Source organism: Brassica napus, chromosome C6, assembly GCF_020379485.1.
Source record: "Brassica napus cultivar Da-Ae chromosome C6, Da-Ae, whole genome shotgun sequence".
Classification (NCBI taxonomy): domain Eukaryota; kingdom Viridiplantae; phylum Streptophyta; class Magnoliopsida; order Brassicales; family Brassicaceae; genus Brassica; species Brassica napus.
The window spans coordinates 2,869,450-2,891,596 of NC_063449.1; the positions used below are offsets into that span (position 1 = coordinate 2,869,450).

A 22,147-nucleotide genomic window follows, 5' to 3' on the forward strand; every position below is an offset into this window, starting at 1 on the left:
ATTAGTATCTCTGAAAATAAGAACTACATTTTGACGTTGTAATGAAGAGAAAGACTGAAACGTCTTGGTCTAATTAAAGTAAAGGGATTATGATAACTTTGTGTATGTATAAGAGAACACATATGAAAAGAGCTTACAAAATAAACCATGAAACTCTCTCTCTCTTTGGTCTTCAAACTAAACACATGTGGGGAATATTTATCTACAGAAACTAAGTATGATTCACCAAGGTCCTGACTCTGTCCTCCTCAGCCTTTTCTTTGCACCTCCTTGAATATTCATCATCTCCATCTCCTGTTGTGAATATACACAGCATTGGAAACAGCCGAGTTTGTAAGTTCAGTTATGATTCTTGATGTCAAACAAAACTATGAGCTTAATAATTATTACCTGATTCTTTTGCATCTCCATAATCTTTGCCTGTAGAACACACAAGGGTTTAGTTAATATGAGAAACTAGAAGAAATGAATGTAGCATATGAAGAGATGTGATGGTAAGTAAGATATAGTCTGTGGTTACCTGCTTTCTTTGTAACTCTTCATTCTCTTCCTTTAACTTTGCAACTTCAGCTTCAAGTTCCACGGTATAAGCCTACAAAGCAAACAAGCACTACTGAGTGCCATTCACAACATTTCGACTCCCTGGTGTAGAACTCAACAGTACGGTCACAGTTTGAATGCTTTAGTAAGACCAATCACGCTTTACCTTCCCAAAAAGAAAAGAAAGAAAAAATAACAAAAAAATGGAGTCACTACAACTTCTTGAATATTGATGAACTTGAACTCTCAAATACAACCCCCGAGTCACCTTGAGACGTTAGCATAGCAAATTACATTCCACTACATTGTCTGGTCTGCCGAGAACATCTGCGGATTACAACATGTATATACACCAAAACCAGAAGGTTCATATTTGCGTCTCCAGGACTCATTCAGCATCAAGAAACACAAGTACTTATTAATGGTTTTCTTTCAAGTCCCAATGATTCTGTTTACTACACTGTATTAGACTAAAAAGATGTAGAGATCAAATGTTTTTTACCTGTTTCCTGGCACGTGACCTTGCGGCTGATTCTCGGTTCTTTATCATTCTCCTTTGCCTCCTCTCAACAACTTTCTCTACAGTACCACTCTTTCTACCCCTCACCCCACCATTAAACATGTACGGAGACGGAGACAGCGATGAAGAATCACCATTATTCTTCCCTATCCCATCTGCTGACACTGGCGTCACAGGAGACACAGCAGCACCAACAACGCCTTGGACTAATCCCATATTTAGAGACTGATCTCCAAGTCCCATAAGACCACCTCTTATCCCAGGACCAACGTGTGTTCCATACCCAAAACCAGGCTGCTTGGGCATGATTGGCTGGTGTTGCTGGTATGTAGATCTAGCTCCATTTACATTCAGAGGCAAACTAGAACCTTGAACCTGCATATGATTCACAGTCTCGGCACCAAGGTTCCCCATCAAACCGGGAACAACTTGAGGAGAAGCCTGGACAGAGAAACCCGTGTTAGCATCTTTGGCAGCAATCTGAGCTTCCTCTCTCACAACGCCAGCACGTACCAGGAACTCCTCTAGAGTTACCTCACCTAATGTCTGCTGCCTCTGACTCTGAGTCAAGTTTGTTCCACCTCCTCCATCTTTAGAGAGATCTTTCCACACCTGATCAACCGTTTTCGTGCTAAGGGTTCGGGGGAGTGTCAACGAGCCTTGCCTCTGCAACGGCAGCCCCTCTTGGCCTCCTCCAGCAAGTGGAATAACACCGCTAGTTGAAGCAGCAACAGCCATGGCTTGTGTCTCTTCAGCAGTCCATATGTTCTTTAACAGCTCGTCCATGTTCATTGACCCAAAATCTTTACCTAAACTGCTCTGAAACTCGTCGAATGTCAACGAGTATATCGAACCTTGTCTGGTCAACGCCGCTCCTCCACTACCGTCTCCTGGTGGCTCATTCCCCATGTTGTTGTTGTTGTTCTTGAAATTCATGTTACTTCTGCTTCCACTACTTGTCACTAAAATCATGCATTTCATAGAATCAGATCAGAAACACAGAGAAGATCTAGAAAATTTGCAAAAATCCAATTCAAAACTTAGAACAATAAATACTGTAACAGAGATTCCAGGAGATTTTGATAAAAGCTGATAGCATCAGATTCAAAATTATAGGCTAAATTAGTAATTTATCCAAAATTTAATGTGGACATAAATGGAAATAATTAAGAGAACCCTCCAGCTTTGGTGGTACTTATCCACAAGTAGAGAGAGTATGTATTACCTGTAACCTTTTCGATTAATCCGTGTACTTCGTCGTCGTTCGTTGCTCAAAAACTAATGAAAAAATAAAACTGTTTGATGCGTTGTTCGTGTGAATAGGTTCTTTGTCTGCTCGGCCAAGTGTCTCTCTGTCTCCTAACCATATGAATATATACTCAACATTGGTAAATTAAATAATAGCACAATCACTTTTACGCATTGTTTATCGGATAACTAGGATGTATAAGTGCATCCGCACTGGAAATCCTTAAGCGAGAGTCCTTAGAAAAAAAATAATTAAATAATCAGTAGATTCCACCAAAAGCTAAAGATTCAATCTTTAAAATTTTTAAATAAGAGCTCTTTCTTATTGAATCCTTGCACTATTTGCGGATCCCCACGACTACGTGGCGGCCCAGGTCATCTTTTTTTTATTTTTTTTTAAATCCAAAATATCCGGGATTAATCCAAAATGTCCTTGTCGTTAAGGACTCCAATGAGTCTCACCGTTGCGCATGCTCTAACCATCAAACAAATTATAATTCATTTGATATCTAAAATAAATACATACATCAATATACCATGCATTTTTTATATAATAATACTAATATGTCCTCTTGCACAACCGGTAAAATTTCTAAACAAAAAAAAATCTAAATTAATAATACTTACCTAACACACATACATCGTGGCTTTTGGAGAATCACATACCTTGTAGAACGTGAGTGACTTCTTCCCCATTTTTGCTCCACTGTGTGACCACCAAAATCATTTTTTGGGTAGCTTTACCTAGGAGATGCCCATCTGCAACGGCTCGCTTGGCTACTGACGGGAAGCTTTGCGCATCTGAAATCTATGGAGTCGCCGACAACGTAAACGGCGCCGCCGCGAGGTTCGTCAACTCTTTCTTCAATCGCTCTAATCTCTTCGGTTTACTAGGCGGTTACATGTACTATTCCCACGGATATCGCCAGTTACACATATCTTTGTCGTTGTGAATGTCCTAGAATTGATCGGAGAAGATGAACAGTTTTTGTAACATTGTGTTCTATTTTATTATATGCATATGGAATAGAAATGTAAAACACTATGTATTATGAATGTTATATTCATGTTATTAATGTGAAATAGTCTGTTACTATATTTATTTATCATGTATCATTCCATTTGACGATTAATAAAAAAAATATTATTTTGTTCACCAATATGTACTATACTATGTATTTTGTTCTATTCTATTTGGGTTTAGGGGTTACACTTGGATTTAGGGTTTAATGATTAAGATTTAGGGTTTAGTATTTGGAAGGTACTGTTGAGGTTTGAGTTTAGTGACCCTATCATTATCGATCCATTTGACGATTAATAAAGAGTGTTCTATTTTGTTCACCAATATATACTATACTATGTATTTTGTTCCATTCTAATTGGGTTTTAGGGTATATATTTGGGTTTAGGGTTTAGTAATTAGGATTTAGGGTTTAGTATTTGAAAAATAGAAGTTGAGGTTTGGGTTTAGTGATAGCAGTTTAGGGTTTAGAATTCAAAATTTAGGTCTGTAATTAGGATTTAGAATTTGTGTTTTGGGTTAGAACCATATACTATTCAAAAGTTAGGCTTCAATATAGTTTAATATTATACTATTTTCATATTTTGATACTTGGGTTTAGGGTTGATAATTAAAGTTTATATTTGGGTTTAGTATTTTAAAGTTTGGTTAGCGTTTAGTATTTAAAAGTTGTGTATTGGGTTAATATGGAATGCATTATTTATTGAAAAGTTTTATATTTTTTTCTATTTATTTTACTGCCATTCAGTCACCTAATTATAGTTTATATTTGGATTAGGATTTATGAATCAGTATTTAGGAGTTGGGATAGTGTTTAGTCTTTAAAGATTATGGATGTGGTTTTTAGTTCTTCTATATTACTTCGTGTGATGTGGAATATAACACTCAGTGCATACATATGTGGTCAATAAATATGTAACGTAGATGTCTCTTTTGTCTTCACTCCTGGCCATATATTATTTGCTATAATACTAGCCATATTTTTCTTTGTTTACGTCATCTCATTTTCTTCCATTTCATTTGTTACTTGTATAAGAAAAGGATTAAAATCAGATCAAAAGAAACACAATTGTTAGTTGTCTAATTATGTCAAAATCAGTGACATACACTTAATTATCTTCTCAAACTTAGATATTTCGCAAATTTAGCCTTGTTTATTATGTTCTGGCTTTATTATGTATTTAATTTATTCTAATGTATTTCTTTTGCGTTGCATATACGGTCATGGATCCGGTATCTCCCAGGTAGGGGGTTTTAACATTTTTATTCAGAAATTTGGGTAGACTTTTTTTATATTTTCGATTAAAGTTTTCTATATATTAATATACCAAATAAAACTAGAATATATAGTGTTGTTTTTTTAAACATCTGATTAATTATGCTAATACAACGTTGAGAAATATTACATAGATAATTCTACAACCGGCAATTCTACCACCATATGAGAATACACATTTGACTGCATCACTCCGAGCCGTCTTATGAGATCTATGTTCGATGATACGCCATGCACCATACTGAAGATTTTTTGTAACCTTATTTTCTCCATAATATGTATAATTTGCGTTTTCTAGAATTTGAACCTCAGAACTTCTAGTGTAAAAGCATTAATGAACTTTTAGTTAAACAATTGCTCTGGTTTAACTTTTAGTTAAACTAAAGGGGTTTCCACGATATATAGTGTTGTTATGAAAACAATATAATATATAGGTTGTCTTTACTGGTATAATTGCTGTGGTCGTGAACTTTAAAAATGTTGTTGTGAAACTTTTGAGTCTTTTGACTTTACAATATTGAGCGTAGCTTTAGAAAAAGAAAAACTAAAGCCACAATTTTTTTTGAACATTATTACTAAAGCCTCAAATTGGTAACCACGTAAAGAAGTAACGATTTTTAACGTTAAAATTCATCAACTAAGTTTGTTTTGGATAAAAAACTCTACACTAAATATTTAATGAAAAAAATTTCCAAACTAACTTTATTTAATAAATTAAACTCTAACATGTCATAATTACCTTTACTATCGGTAAATCTTTAGTTTAGGAGTTTCTACATTAATTAAACATAGTTGAGGAGTTTTACTGTTAAAAAAAAATAAAAAAATAAAAAATCAAAATTTTATAATATTATCTAAAAATTAGTAACTTCAATTTTTAAAATTAGTATTTTTAATTTTTATTATATTTTCTGGGTTTTTAAATATTTTTAATTTATACATATATAATGTTGATGTTAAAAACACTTCAAACTCATATATTTACAAAAAAAAGTTACTAATATTTAGATAATGTTATAAAATTTTGAATTTTTTAGATTTTTAATGGTAAAACCCCTCAACTATGTTTAGTTAATGTAGAAACTTTTAAACTAAAGATTTACCGGTAGTAATGGTAATTATGACATGCTAAGATTTAATTTATTAAATAAAGTTAGTTTGGAAATTTTTTCATTAAATATTTAGTTTGAGGATTTTTATCCAAAACAAATTTAATTGAGGGGTTTTAAAGTTAAAAATCCAAGAACTGTCATAATTTTGGATAAAATTTTAATGTAGCAAGAGAAAGCAAGATGTAGCAAGAGAGAGCAAGGAGAGATAAAGTCGTAAAGTTAAAAAAAAAAATTGATTGGTTGAATATTGACCGTAGAAGCTTTAAAATGGGTAATTTTTTCACCAAATCTATGGTGAGAATAGTGAAATCCTTGTTATCTTTTACAATTTACAACCATTAACAATAAATATTTGTTACCGACAATTCGTTAACTTTTCTTTACATTCAAAGAATGATAGACTAAATTTATTATTTATCAAATTTGAGGAGGAATATAAATAATAAATAGTTTTTTTTCCATCTTTCTTCGATGGTTACGAGTTAGAATCTTAAGTTTAAAAAAGGTAATATAACATCATAGTCTTCAATGAGAACCATATTTCTTATGTCTCAGCCATAAATTACTTTTAGAGTACTATTTTTTTACTCTTTTTGTTTTTCTTACTTGATGTTTAGGTTTGTGTACATAATTTTTTTTAAAATATCTGATTTATACATTGTTTAAACAGAAACATAATTAATTATCTATATAAACAAAATTAAACCAATATAAATTATTTACATAATAGAGGAACATATATATATATATATATATATATATTATAAGAGAATAAATTTTACATTAAAAATAAAAAATATCAGCTAATTTGAAACACAAAATTTTCTTTAAACATCACTTACTAAAAACCAGAAACTGTATTTAATATCTTGGAAGTTTTGAATTTATATGGGGAAATTTAAATTTTATCACAAGTTTGATGTCATTTTTCAAATTAGCTCTGCTAAATAATTTCTAAATATTTAAGAATAATTTATGATATATTTATAGAAGTTTATAAACCTAACCACGCTCCTTAAAATATTAAAGCCTAAATAATAATCAGTAAATCTCAAATCCAAGTATTAGAATATTTTTGATTTAATGTTTTTTAAAAAGTGGTAACCAATTTAGAATATTTTTAGAAATTTCTCATTTATTGGTCTATACATTCACGAAAGTGACATATAAACCATATAATTAAACTCTCATTTGATAACATACGCTTCCCAAGGAACTTCGACAAATGACCTCTCGTATACGTATTAGATATTCCCAGGATTTTGTTAATTATGTCTACTCATCACAACTCCAACTCATCTCTATATTTACTTTTGGTACTTGGTTTCATAAAGATTCATATCTTAGAAATAAACGTTTCAAAAAACAATATACAAGAGGCACATCCTCTGTAGTATCTTTATAATTGCAAACTACTTACGAAGAAGTGCAGAACCGTTCTAAGCTTTTCTCACGGTTGTTATGACGAAATACATTTCCTTTCTTCTATGCGGTATGCTGCGATGGAGAAGATAATGGCTGATAAGAAAAATGGGATAAAACTAATGGTTTACTGAGAATGTGGCCTAAGTGTTATCTCCTCCTCACTTTAAGCAACTTCCAGCTCGTAACACCTTTAATTAATTAATGTAGTGTAGACAGATCGGTAATGGAAAGCAGATTCAACAGTATGTTAGATGGATCTTAAGACAAGATAAAAGAATCGTGAGCACTAGACATTTGTATATCGTCCGTTTAGCGATAGATGGTAAGAAGCCATGACTCAAGCTCGGGTAAAATGTTTGTGCGCGCATGCAGCAGCTAGATAAGTTTGTATTTTCATGTTATGAATTATGATATCACGCATTCCTTGAGAAATGTATAATTCCAATAAACTAACTGATGATTTGAATGGATAACTAAAACATATGTCTCGCATGTTGTGTTTAAGTTGTTCTCAAAAAAATGTTGTGTTTAAGTTAAATGATAAACAATAGTAATAGGTAAAAAAGAGGCGTTATTTTTTAAATGCCATTGTTTTAAAAAAAAAAACCAACAACGTAACTGAGACTACTAGAGTCAATGATGAACTTCAAAAAATATATAGATTCAAATATATAATAGGGTAGGTGGTTTGATAATGGTAAGTGGGCCTCTCTGGAAACTAGAGACGTGGACCAATAAAAAGAGGTAAGAAGACTCTTTGGTTTCTGACATCTTGCCACAAACAAAGCCTGATGTGAAGGGAAATAACACCCGTCCACGTTACTGCGACCTTCAACGGCTGAGATTTGGCTTCATATGTGTCTACTCGATGTTGGTTCGTTTATTGTTATCGTTGGTTATGGACAGTGATGATTCGACACGTACTTTCCTTACAACTACCTTTTCCTTTCTCCATGTATATATAGTTATTATATATATATACTTTGACCCAAAAAAAAAGTATAATCAGAGTACTAAAGAAGTAAGTGAACCCATCACAAATAAGTAAATCAAGTAATTTTTTTGGGATCTTGTTAAATGCAATTTTCAATTCAATTCACTAGTGAATAAACTTTACTATGTCCTCCAGCAACCTTGTTTTTGCTCGCATTTGCAACCGGTTTTGTTTTATTTGAGTCGTATTTAATGATTGGCTCATGGCACTTTGACACCTCATCTACTGAGAGAAGTTTTGAGATAGTTGAGAGTGTGATCGGGACTCCATCAACTGGACTGAGAATTTAGAGGATATAAATATTTTTTAAGAATTTTTATAAATTTCTTTTTTCATAATTTGGGAAATCTATACTTATATAAAAACCTTCAAAAATTTAGGGGGCCAAAATCAATATTTCATTAGGTTTACCCTAGATCGAACCTTAGCAATTAGATGAAGATTATTTTGCCAATTGTTTGAGACAAACTGAATCATTTTTCATGTCTTTGAAATAAGAAATAAACTCGCTATGTTAGTGATACAAAAATAGTCTTACTACATTATCATATCCATTCTTAATCTTAATGTTTGAAAACACATTTAGCTATCAACTTCGATATATCGGATCCATACTTCATTTTAGGTATACTAATAGAAATTTTGGTTATAACTTTGAAAAGCCAAGATTTTTTTCTTGGCAAATTTATAAAGATAAAAATACCACACAACGAAAACGTGAATATTAGTGTGTAATGATGGCAAAATAACCAAAAATTAGCTACAAAATAAAACATGACTAAAAATAGCCACGACTTTAGGCAAGTTTTATTTTTGGGTACCACAGTTTGGTCACATAAATTTTCCCGACTAAGCAAAAAATATTTTTTATGCCATATTAGTCATGAATTTTTTTGTGGCTATTATAAAATATATACGATTTTGCCACAAAATTTATATGGCTATTTGAAACCATGAATCCTAAACATGATTTAAACTCTAAATTCTAAATACAACCCTTAAAACTCTAATCTTTTCATACTATAACCTCAAATATTAAAATTAAACTCAAAATTTAATTTTTTAATCTTAAAATATAACTCTGAAAAACACAAACATTAAAACCATGGTTAAATATATAACATCTTGTGATCGGGGCCTGAGAGGGGTTATCGAATTCCAATATTGTTATATCTTTATCTAACTCTATACCTTAAAAGCTAACTTCAAATGTAAAACTGTACATTCAAAAATCTAAGAATAAACTTAAATATAAATTTAAATATTTAACCATAAACCTTTAAATTAATATTCATCTAATTTTTAATTTAAACCCAAGCACTATACTCCAAACCCTACACTTTAAACATAAACACTACACCTCAAATAATAAATCTAAACATAGACACTATACTTAAATTCAGAATCCATATTTTTCAAAATTAAATGTCAAACATTAATTATAATCTCAAACCTTAATCCCTTAACTCCAAAACCAAAATCCAAACCTGAGTACCCAAAATCCAAACACTAAACTAAGATCCAACACTTCTAATCATAAATCACACTTTAACTCATAAACATAATCCCTAAATAAAATACTGTCAATAAATTATAAATATATAAAATTTTACATATTCAATTAAAATTAAAAGAATCATATTTCTTCTCTATACATCATTACGAGTCCAAAGGGTCCTGAATTGTGAAGTAATTATTGCCCCAAGAACCAGATTCATGGTTGTGATTGGGGATTTGAATTTCAAAGTTTCAAGGGCTTTACAATGATATATAGTTTCTAAAGTCAATAATTTTACCAATCACATTTTAGCTTTCCTAAAATCTCTCAAAGTCCCTTAAAACACTGAAAGCCTAAGCTTCCATTTTTCCTTCACGTTTCTTTACTTTTTAAAAAACTTAAAATTGATGATTTTTACTTCTTTTTTTCTTCTAAAGCCACGACCAATATTTTGTAAAGTCATTATTTTAAAAGTCTTTGCGGTCAAAGTCTTTGCAGTAAAAGTCTTCGCAGTCAAAGTCCTAATACAACTTCAATAATTTTTGTCTCTAGATTCAGTGCCTTGGGATATTGGAGGAGATTTCAACCATATTTTCATCATTATGAGCATTCATCTCCGTCTGTTAATGCGTTGACTCCAAACATGATCGATTTCAGTGATAGCCTTTTTCAGATGAGCCTTTTTTACTATGTTTCACGATCTGCTCCATACTTGGTCAAACAAACAACCCTCCCAACCCAATGCCAATAAACTTGAGCGTATCCTAGTAAATCAAAGTTGGATTGTCTATTTTTCGAACAACTCAGCTATGTTTCACCCACCTGAATTCTCTGACCATTTTCCTTGTACCCTCGACCTAGCTACACCCCTCCCTACCTCAGGAACCAAACCATTCAAATATTTTAACTATCTCACCAGGCACCCTAATTTCTTATGCACCATGGCGGAAGCATGGATTATTGCCGTAAGCACTGCTACCTTTCTTGGAAACTTATTCTGGAAACTAAAGTACATAAAGGAAGCCCTAAAAACACTAAATTGAGAACTTTTCTAAAATTCAAAAAATAGTGATTATTACTATCGTTTGTTGAAAGATGTGCAAGTTCGGGCGCTTCAAAATCCTAGTCAAGGATGGTTCAAAAAATAGATAGAGATTCAAAGAAATTGGGGTTTCTTCAGGCAATAGAAGAATCAAACGTTCGACAAAAGTCGTGCATCTATTGGCTGAAGGGGAGAGATCTAAATAATTCATATTTTCATCTAGTATGGAAAATGCGTATGACTATCAACTCCATTTGTTTCCTCCTGCTCCGATCTGGTGACCTCAGTAACGACCCTATTTTCTATGGGAATCATTACGATTAACCACTTTCAGAGCATCCTTTGACTGGCAAACTGCTCTACGACCATTTCCACACCAAATTGGTTCCATAATCTCACTGATTTTTTATGCTCTAACTCTCATGCTGGCATGCTGCTGTTATGACATCCTTCCCCTCTATTGAAAACATCACGAAGACTATCTTTAAGCTTAACCCTAATAAGGCCATGGGCCCGGATGGCCTTACGGCTGGTTTCATCAAAGCTGTTGGGAGACTTATTGGTTCATAAGTCACCACTTCTTTCCTTCAATTTTTCAGAATGGGTTTTGTTTTTGCTGGTGTAAATTCAACAATTCTCTCTCTCATTCCTAAACATGTGGGTGCTTCCTCTATTGCTGATTACCACTCAATCTCCCGATGTTCTACCATCTACAAGTATATTTCTAAGATCCTTGTAGAAAGCTAAAACCCCATCTTACCTTCACTGATTCTCCCGAATCAGACAGCTTTTGTGCAAGACCGTATTTTGATTGAGAACACAATATTGGCAACAAAAATTGTTTCAGACTATCATAGTCCTAAAGGTCCCCTTCGAGTAGTCTTAAAGGTGGACATAGCTAAAGCTTTTGACACACTAAATTGGGACTTCTAATTCATATGTCTGGCTTCGTTAAAGTTGACATATCCCTTCATTCATTGGCTCAGGGCATGTGTATGTACATCAAGATACACGGTGGGTTTCAATGGTACAATTCATGGTTATTTCAAAGGCACGTGTGGGTTGAGATCTCACGAATCCTTCTCTTTCTCTATCATTTTTTTTCAAATCTTTCTCCTTTTCGTCTTTTAAAAATCTTCTCTCTCTCTATCATTTTTTTTTCAAATCTTTCTCCTTTCCGTTTTTTAAAAATCATCTCTTGTAGAAAGCTAAAACCCAGGAAAACAACGACTTTGATGAAGTAAATTTTTACTAGCTTTGGCTGTTATGAAACCTTTAAAACAAAACATATAATTCGAAAACTGGTTTTATTTGGGGTACTCAACATTTCAAATATCGGCTAACAAAATGATCTTGCAGGCATTTACAAGTTGTATCCAGAATAACTTTATATTATTCGGATCTGAGTATCATATTACACATATTATCCAGCTAATAATATTAAATCTTATTATCATATCCAGATATTATATTGTTTATCTAGATAATAGTTGACCAATTCATTTTGGTAGTTGTATGTGACATGTATTATCATTGTTGAGCCCGTTCACCCAATAATGAGGCCACATTTTTAAGATTTAATATCTTTATCTGAAATAATTCGAAAACTGGTTTTATTTGGGAGTACCCAACATTTCAAATATCGGCTAACAAAATGATCTTGCAGGCATTTGCAATTTGTATCCAGAATAACTTTGTATAATCCGGATCTGAATATCATATTACACATATTATCCAGCTAATTATATTAAATCTTACTATCATATCCGCATATTATATTGTTTATCTAGATAATAGTTGACCAGTTCATTATGGTAGTTACATGTGACATGTATTATCATTGTTGAGCTTATTCACCTAATAGATGATGCCACATTTATTAATTTTGAAAAATGATATAAATGTAAATGTTAATATGTAGATTTAAATTTTAACTGTAATCATCCAAAATGATCTAAATGTAAGAACATGAAATTGGTGGATATCTCCAGAAACCTTACTTTTCTAGTAGAATTGAGAGATTTTGGATCATGAGTTGATGAAGATGATGATTTCGTACAAAAGATTACAGAGAAACAGACTATCAACATGTCTCACCATCGGACTATTGAAAAATTCTCATATGTCTTGTTAAAGATTAATACAACCAAATAGTTCTACCAAATACTGAATCCTAATCAATCATCCGTATGTTACACATATTATCTACCTAATAGTATTGAACCTTGGTATCATCTCTGGATATAATACAATTTTATCCAACTAACTTTTGATCAAATAATTTTATTATGTGCATGTGACATGTAGTATCGTTGTTGATCCGGTTCACCCACACATCCTTTTTTTTTGCTAAAAGTGTAAATATCATTAACTTGAATGAAGATCTGATCACAATACAAATTGAAATCTGATCTGCTCGAAAGCTAATTCAGATTCTATTGGCCGCAAAAATATAAAAAACCCATAGAACCTAGAGAGAACTAAAAGTGTTCAGAGGTGAACAACACTTAGAACTAAGATTATTGCAACAAACGTTAGCTATTAGAACCTTACACAAGCATTTTTTGATACCTGAGGCTGAGCCTTAAGCATCGAAGAGTAGGCTAAAACGGTGTTGAAATGCCGACGACAAACCCGGAGACTCTCAAGCTGCGACGACGGAGGGCCGGCAACACCCAATCCGGTGCAAGCTGAGGTGGGCATTGTGACAACAACTACTTTGAACATTGTCTCTCCTCCCAAAAATCTCCAGGCCACACCCAAGACTTTAGTCATGGAGACCAAGAGCATGTTATGTAAACTTAATGTAATCATATTTATAATTATTTTAATTTGAGACTGGCTACATAGATTATTAACTGATTTCCAAATTAGTTAACCGGATAAGCCAACAAATATATTGTCAAATTTCCTCAGTCTTGGACTGCGAATGAGATTCAGAAAAATTGTTGTTGCTCATTTCCTCTCGAGTATGTTTTCTCCAAAGGATTTATTCAGGTGGTCCAATGATCAGTTTCATCCACCTCAAGTCGTCCCTTCTAAATTCATATATGTGTAAACCGCCTCCAAGCTTAGATCTGTTGAGATCCTTGGTACATCGTTCGAATTGATAGGCGGAGACAAGAAGATTATAAATCTAAGAATAATCAATAAGAACAAATAAAAAAATTAAAATGAAAAGCATAATCACCATAAATTGTTCATTTTTCCTCATGACTTCAATAAAAGAAAGAAAAATGAAATTGGATCTGATGTATAAATCTAAGTTTCACTGTAACTACTAGAAAATAAAGCTTTCATCTCCAATTAAGAAGTTACTAAATCATCATCTTCTTCAATAAAATAAGATTTTACTTACTGAAGCCAAAATGAGACAAAGAAAATTGTATCTATATACAAAAACTTTACACGATATCTCAAGCATTTAATGCTCACTGCCTACCTTACTTATAGTTTTCATCATTAAATATGATATCTGAAACATTGAATCCTCTATTTTCCTTCTTTTTTTTGTTTAATTCGAAAATCACACAGACGTTTCAGGGTTACGTTCGTTACACCACTGTGTAGACTAGACTGCAACCAAACAAATACATGAGTGGAAAACCAAACTATGAAAAAAAAAGAGATGATAAAAATTTCATTGATTGTTTTCTTTCTCCGCTTTCCATCACTGCCTCATAGTGTTGTATCAAATGATGGTTGACTTGAACACAAATTTCTGAAGATTTGTTGACTCCATGAAGCTGAACTGGATTACCGGTAAGGATAAGAACCTGGCGCTGCATCTCATATGCAGGTTCCACAAATAAGATGTCGAACCTGTAACACCCCCGAACCGTCCTAAGCATAGGTCGACCCACCGGCCAACAATCAAACAAGAACATGACTGACGGACAACCCACACCAAGGGTTGGAGATGAAAGGCCAACCGGCCAGCCAACAATCAAACAAGAACATGACTGACCGTCCAACCCAACACCATGGTCCGGAAGCGCTACGTGACGGGTTAGGAAGGATCCGGTCAGAGTCACAAAATTTACTCCACGACCTCGACCAGTTCGTCCACTAACTCGTCCCGCTGCGTCAAGGCACAAGGCTTTACAACCCGTACCTAGAGTTAGCGTTTTCCGTTAGATCGAGGCCTAAGGCTTTTCAACCCGTACTACGACCTAACGTTGTGTTAGACCGGACTAGTCAAATATCAGAGTACTCAAAAAGAGCATATAAAACAATTACTTTTATTGATTCAAAAAGATATTCATACATTGAATAATTCAAGACTGGGCCCGGCCTAATGCCAAATCGAGTCAACAAAACACATAACTCAATACCGTTTACAAAAGCCATGAAATCTACTCCGGCGGTCCTAACGTCTAGCACCATGCTATCCAATCATCCTTACCTAAAGCGACCTTTAAAAAGGACAACGGAGTTGGATGAGTATTCTAGTATTACTCAGTGAGCTAGCGGCCTCTACCCGCAACCTAGACTCTAACCCGGACAACCCAAAATAACAATCATTCTAGCCCTAGCATGCAATAAAAGCTAAGACTAAGCAAACCGTTACTAAGTTAGACTTGGCCTCCTGCCATAATCTAGCTTCAAGTAACGGGAACCTGCATTAAAACAAGTCAACAACCAATTCCTAGTTAACCATATATACGCTTGAGTTCAGTACTCATGTAGTGTTAGACACTTAGACTATACAAGTATCATTAACCGGTCGACCAACAATCAGACAAGAACATGATCGGCTAACCAATGATACCGCATAGCTTTAATATCCACCACCCTTCACAAGCAATCCTTCAAACACATACAGGCCAACGTCAGGCCTACACTAACCAAATACGCATCAAGCCTAGTCTGGTACCTACACCAGACTTAGGACTTAATGTCAGAACCTGCAAACAAATCAATCAACAACCAAACACAATCATAATAATAAGATACTATGAGTAACTACGACTCGATCTATCTCGTAACACCGTATATCGATGCTACACTAACTCGAGGGTTCCATAACCCTGTACGACACACTAACACAACACTCTAACCTGGGCCCTGGTGACTTCGTGTTCATCCTATCTATCGGCAATATCCTATCTTCCTACCACAGAGGCCAGAAGAAGGAACTTTCAACCGACCGCGGCCCACAGTCCTTCGGGTCACCGCGCGACAGCCCACAGTCCTTCGGGTCACTGCCACATTACACCGTCGTGTAATACTCAGCCATAGGACATGACCCCGTTCGTTTGAGTCTTCCCGATCCAGCGAATAAGGGGTTTCCTTGAACCCGCTGGGTACGAGGGCGAGGAAACACTAGTCCACCCCAAAACATGCCTAGCATGGGCGGGTTTCGCACCTGCTGTCGGCATAACACACACTCGACACAATTATCCCTAAGAAAGACCTAAGGGACAAGACTCCAACCCAAAACTAAACAACATATCGGAGTCTGCGACAATATAAACCAATACTCGTAGTCTAGCCTATATGGCATAGGACCCGTAGTATCAACATCACAACCAGGAGATCACCCTATATGGCCAAAGATCTCCTAAACAACAACATTATCACTAAACAACTCAACCAGTTAGTCACTCCCTTACCAAGAGATGACTAACCTCAATCAACAAGATTAATTAAATGAGCAAGCATTTATTTAAATCTACTCAATCAATCTACTCAATCAAACCGTTACCCAGATAGTTCTGCCTCATGCTACGACACTATCTTTAAAGATAACGGGAACCTGCACTCAACCATATCAACACGCAAGAATATAAATCATGATGCATCCTAGTCCTAGTCAGGTTATTATCTCAGTCTTAATTCCATTTCATCTCAGCTAGCCCATGCTAAACTAAGTCCGGTTTAATAAATAACCCCAAGGACTCTACCATGCAACAGCGTGAGCATTCTACTCTATATGCGACTCGATCTTCCCTAAGTTCCAAGTGGAACTCACAAAACTACCCTAAATTCCAAGTGGAATTCACACAAAACCAACTCACAGTGTTCTAGGCGAGAAGCAGCTGGTTGATCGGAGAGGACTTGGCCAAAACCCAATTGGCGACATGACTGGAGTGGACTGGACTGATCTTGTCTTGGACACAACCTCGGCTTCACCATGAAGAAACTGACAGGCCTCGACAGGCTGATCTAGACTCGGACACCCTCTAGCTTCTGGACAGTTCTTCGGACTTCCCGGCAGAGTATCGAGCAGAACTTCGACTGATCTTAACCCGTGGAACTGAACTAACTCTGGAGAGTACCTCCACTTGACCTTAGAAGAATCTGGCTGGCGTGGATGGATTGATTTGGACAGAGCTTCCGCCTCACAATCGTAGAGAATCGTCGATTGGACGGAACTGGCCTTCTCGGTGGTTTATCGGTCTTCAGAATCGACCATACTCTTAAATCAACCACTTTCTTTCTCTCTCTCTCTCTAGCCACGTTTTTGAAGTGGCTTTTGTGTGTTATGGATGTCTGAAACTGAAGGGGGTGGCTGGGTATTTATAGAAAACACCAGCCAATCAGATTCAGATTGGTGGCAGCCCGAGTGTCGCTTTGCATGGCTCCGGACGCATGCGCGGCGGCACCTCGTGCACCACATGGCTGGCTGCATGTCCAGAACACATGCAGGACGCCACCACTCCTCCCAGATGTCAGTCTGCATGACTAGAGCTCATGCAAGGCGTCACAGCAGCACACACATGTCGATCAGCATGCTTCAGTTGTATGCGCGGAGACACCTCGTGCTTGGTCGATCCACCTCGTGCTTCTACATGTCAGGCTGCATGTACAGCTTCCATGCACGGCGACACCTCGAGCTTCTGTAGACACTCAGCTTGCTGGACAGTTGACACCACGTTCTGAACACTCACACCAAGCCACCTCGTGCTTCTCGGTCTATACGTCTGATTTTGGTCCTTCCGGTAAATTTCTGACCCGCGATCAATCCCGAATATTTTTCTACTCCCATTCTGATGTTCTGAATAATTTTTAATAAACTCCAGACTCCATTATCACCTTGACGGTAATATTTCTCGAGCCTCCGGCTTCTCCGAAAAATATTACAGAATACCAAAATTAGGGTTTCGTCCAATTTCGAGTTTTCCTGTCGTGCTTCGATCCCGTCGTGCTTGATTCCCATCGTGCTTGATTCCCGTCCTGCTTCTAATGTCTTTGAAATAATACTGAAACGAAGTTTTGCGGAAAACTTCGTGCTGAAGAAACGTCATTCTTCCCAAACGTCGAGCTTCTAAACCGTCGTGCTTCCAAAAATGTTGTGCTTCCAAAACGTCGTCTCATCAATCTAGGACATCTTCTAACTATGGTCGAGCAACTTATTCGACTCATAGTTTACTCACGATCACTTCTTCGCCAACCTCGTACTTCAAAACTTCTCGATCGATCCTTATCACCCGCAACTCGACCACCACAATGATACTCGACCATTCTCTTTCTTTTTTTTTTTTTTAACGGGTTTCTGCACAACCCGTATCCTTAACCTTCTCAGGCTTATGCGAAGACACTATAATTTATGTCAGTTTTTTTGGCCTCTCTTTCTTCAATGCTTCGACTTGTTTCCCACATAAAATTTGTTTTTGAGGCTATTGTTGCAGGAGAGACGTACTCAGACTCTTATCCTTAACTCTCTCAGGCTTGTGTGAGGTGCAGTGACGTGCAGAGACGAGCTCATGTATTATCAGCATGTTATTTGTTTGTGTATTAGACGCCGTGTTGTTCATGTTAGGATAAGACTCCTAAGGCCAGAGTAATATAACTGAGCCAGTGGTTTTCTTGTTTAACATCTCCTACCTTACTGAATGATTCTCCTATTTTTCACGTTCTTTTTCCTCTTTTCATGTGTGGTTGATGAATATATGATATATGAATAGATCGGTGTTTCTAGAGGGTTTTCTTTCATTTCTTTATGATTTTTGTTTTATTAGTCGACACTTTTCTCCGTTTGATTTCAATTATTAGATTTTTGGTTATTAGAGATATTAATGAATTAATTAAAATGGTAATTTGAGTAAATAGAATTTACTAAGAGGATGAGATGGGTGCTAAACTAATCTCCATTGTATAAAACCAATGTTGTTTCACAGGTTTGTTGAGACCAAAAAGTATATGTATTTGGTCTCTCCAGGATCTCAAGCCACATAAGAGCAGTATTAACGCGGTATGTTAAGGGGGTTTTTAAAGTTTTTAGGAGTTAAAAAAAAGAAAATTATGTAATTAAGAAGGCACGTCTCTTAATTAAACTCCACAAGAGCCGTGTCTTATGAGACACGTGTTGGACATTCCGCTCCTTGTCTCTTTCTCTCTCTTGACCGATCGATGCCAAGTCTCTTTCGTATCGGCGACTCCGCCTCTCTCTTTTCTCGATCTCTCTCGAATGAATCGACGATAATCTCTCTCTCGACGGAATAGAACGGAATCGACGATGATCTCTTCTCAACGGAATCAGTCGAAGATCTCTCCTTGACGGAATCAGTTGGTGTCTCACTCAGTGGACTCCTCGTCTCTCTCTCTCTCTCTCTCTCTCTCGACGGCTCACCTCGATGAAGAATCACTTCACCTCTCTCTCCGGTCCGGAGCTCTCCTCAACGAAATCAAAACGAAAGGTAAAGCTATGTATTTTTCCTTTTATATCTGAATCCTTCTTGATTTGTTGTGTTGGTTTCTGCCTCTTGATTTGTCTCTGTCTTTCTTTCTTCAGATGGACGGATCAAGAGACGAAGGTTCGTCAAACAAGACAACTACAATTGCAATAAAAGTAAAACATATATCTTTGATATGTTAAATTGATTGAACGTTTGATAAAAAACTTTGTTTATATTCGTAGGTCGTTTTTACTTAGGTTCAGATAGAACGAAATGTATTGATTGTGAATCTCGTCTGCAATGAATTGATTTGTTGTGTCTCTTATGTATCTTGATTTTTTTTTTTTCTGTCTTTGTGTCGTCAGATGGATGGATCAAATCCCTTTTGATTTGTTCTGTCTTTGTGCCTTTACATGGATGGATCAAGAGACATGAGCAAGGTTGACGTTGGCAAAGGAGTACAATGCAATAGAGGTTAGTGATACTCTTTGATCTGGTCTGAAATGATATGGTTTAGCTTCTGGTCTGAATTGAATCTATGGTAATTAATGGTTTCTTATAGTCGTTGATCTGTTGCCATTGATGTTGATTTTGATTCAAGTTTGAAAATGAATTGAATTGTCGATAATAAATGACTTGATTTGTGTTTGATTATGGTTGTGAAAGTGTAATAAATAGAAGTTAGATATATGTCAAGTCGAGTTTGTTTGTTGTTAGTTGTTTTAAACATAACTCGAACCCAAAAGTCAGAACATGGGAAGTCTTCTTTCCAGCTTTGTTTTAAACGCATGAGTTTACGACTTTACAAGTTGTAGTGAAAGATAGATAGTCGAGTTTGTTGGTTGTGTTGAATGCATTGGTCCTTCTCTTCAATCTATAAAACTCTTTCCTTCTCCTCTTTCTTGAATACATTCATATCTCTTCCAACTCCAACAGATTCATATTTGTTATTTCTCTCTTCTTTGACTTGGATTTTAATCCATTTAGTGACTCTTCAAACTTTGTTGAGCTACTTAATAGTCAACAAAATGTAGTCTTTGGTAACGTATCAGATAGTGTTTCACTATCTTCATACAAGTTCCTTTCTTAGGCTGTCAAGGTACCGAAGATTCAAACTTTGGTGAAGACACTCCAACCAATCGTAAAGAACGAAGGATGTGGACCCAAACAGATGATGTTGTGCTCATCAACTCGTGGTTAAACACGAGAAAAGATCCCGTAGTTGGGAATGAGCAAAGGTCTGTTGCTTTCTGGAAAAGAATAGTTGTGTACTTCTCGGCTAGTCCTAAGCTTGCTGGCTGTGAAAAAATAGAGTCATCACACTGTAAGCAACGTTTGCATAAGATGAATGACTTAGTTTGCAAGTTTTGTGGAGCATATGAATCTGCAACCAGAAAAGTAGTGGTCAAAATGATAATGATGTTCTCAAACTAGCCCACGAAATCTTCTTCACCAACCATTAAAAGAAGTTCACCTTTGAACATGCTTGGAAGGAGCTGCGCAATGTTGGTTGCTCTGGTTATGCTTAATCTACTTGTTTTATTGTTTTGGTTATGTTTCATGTGCATGTCTTAATATAAACGCATATTAAATTCATGTACTTGTCTTAATATAAACGCATAAGTTCATACAGTTCTAGTAATGTTAAAAATGTGTTTGTTCTCTTGTCTTGTTCTTGTGTTCATTGTTCTGCTCATTGTTTTGCTGGTCAAGAAGAGTGAAAAAGTGTAGCTCATTGATTACAGATTCACGGACTAGCTCATTGTAGTCATGTCTTGGTGCGATGTAAAGATGTCAAGTTCCATCTCTTTGTTTCAAGACAGGTACATGTTCTGATTCTAGCTCATTGATTAACTATAAACGGAAGTTCCTATGTCTCTGCGTTTTAAGTTCTCACATGTATTGTATTCTGCTTCATATGTCTTGTAGTGGGAGCATTGAGAGCATCCGTGTGTCGTTGGTTGTCACATGTATTGTGGGAGCATTGGGAAGATTATGAGAGCATGTATCATCTCCATAATATGATAGTAGAAGATGAACGAGATGGATACACTCAATTTGATGTTTCAGAGTTCCAACAAGGAGAAGACACCGGAAGTTCACATGTGGATCTCACGTATTCTACAGATATCCCTACAAATATCGCCAATATGATGGGTGTTCGAACTAGAATTCGTGATAGGCAAATGCATCAACAACTGAAAGATGATTTGGTTGAACATGTATTGCGTAAATTTGGACGTGATAAAGGCAACAACTGAGCTCAGATGCTTCTTTCAAATTATTATAGTTTATTTTACTAATATTTATTTTTATGTTTTTTAAATCTATGTTTAAAATGTTATCTTTTACAATGTTTTATTTAATAAATAAATTTTATCTTTAATTAAAATGCTTAATTTTTTTTTTAAGAACCTCTAAATAAAAGATTCCCACTGGTGCACAAAAATGTTGGTGTTACTTAACTAGGTCTCTTAAATAATATTTAATACTTAAAAATCGTTAAAAGATCCAAAGTGGGTTTTTGGGTTAACGATGCTCTAAGTATCTTTTTCTGGACTTGAAGCAGCAGCCGAAGGGGCTAGCCCGGGTAATTTTCTTCCATGTTTTTTTAACTCTGTACATTGTGTAGAATGAGAAATAAGTTGATTTTGGCTTTAGATATCCCAGAGGACAGCTCCTAAAATACAATAGGACTTTTTAAAGATATCGAAAACGCTCATGATTTGAAGCTTAAGGAGATCAAGAATGGTAATAGCTTTCTCTAAACGAGTTTTCATACTCATAGGTACAGTTCCTTTTAGCAAGTTTGCTTCATGCTCATAAACTCTCTAGCAAATGATGGTGATG

At 35.5% G+C, this 22,147-nt stretch overlaps 1 protein-coding gene and 1 long non-coding RNA gene across 6 annotated transcripts; one reads left to right on the plus strand and one right to left on the minus strand.

Moving 5' to 3' along the window:
- Nucleotides 1-70: 70 nt before the first annotated feature.
- Nucleotides 71-2,460, minus strand: LOC106422579 (ABSCISIC ACID-INSENSITIVE 5-like protein 5). 5 transcript variants are annotated; one of them, XR_007325133.1, is made up of 6 exons: nucleotides 2,117-2,256; nucleotides 1,043-2,022; nucleotides 809-867; nucleotides 521-592; nucleotides 391-420; nucleotides 71-294 (listed from the first exon to the last, which is right to left on the minus strand). XR_007325133.1 is itself a non-coding variant. In XM_013863361.3 (5 exons), the coding sequence occupies exons 2-5, from the start codon at nucleotides 1,994-1,996 to the stop codon at nucleotides 223-225; spliced, it is 1,128 nt and encodes a 375-aa protein (XP_013718815.2). In that variant the 5' UTR covers nucleotides 1,997-2,022; nucleotides 2,286-2,460; the 3' UTR covers nucleotides 71-222. The 5 variants fall into 5 exon arrangements, 2 of the variants coding, with proteins under 2 accessions (XP_013718815.2, XP_048616895.1); XR_007325134.1 differs by having other exon boundaries at nucleotides 211-294; nucleotides 707-867; XM_013863361.3 differs by lacking the exons at nucleotides 809-867; nucleotides 2,117-2,256 and adding an exon at nucleotides 2,286-2,460.
- A 15,659-nt stretch (nucleotides 2,461-18,119) lies between these two features.
- On the plus strand, nucleotides 18,120-21,697 carry LOC125588946. The gene is made up of 4 exons (XR_007325136.1): nucleotides 18,120-19,470; nucleotides 19,663-19,771; nucleotides 21,043-21,120; nucleotides 21,227-21,697. It is a non-coding gene; the product is annotated as an uncharacterized LOC125588946 (long non-coding RNA).
- The last annotated feature ends 450 nt before the right edge of the window (nucleotides 21,698-22,147 follow it).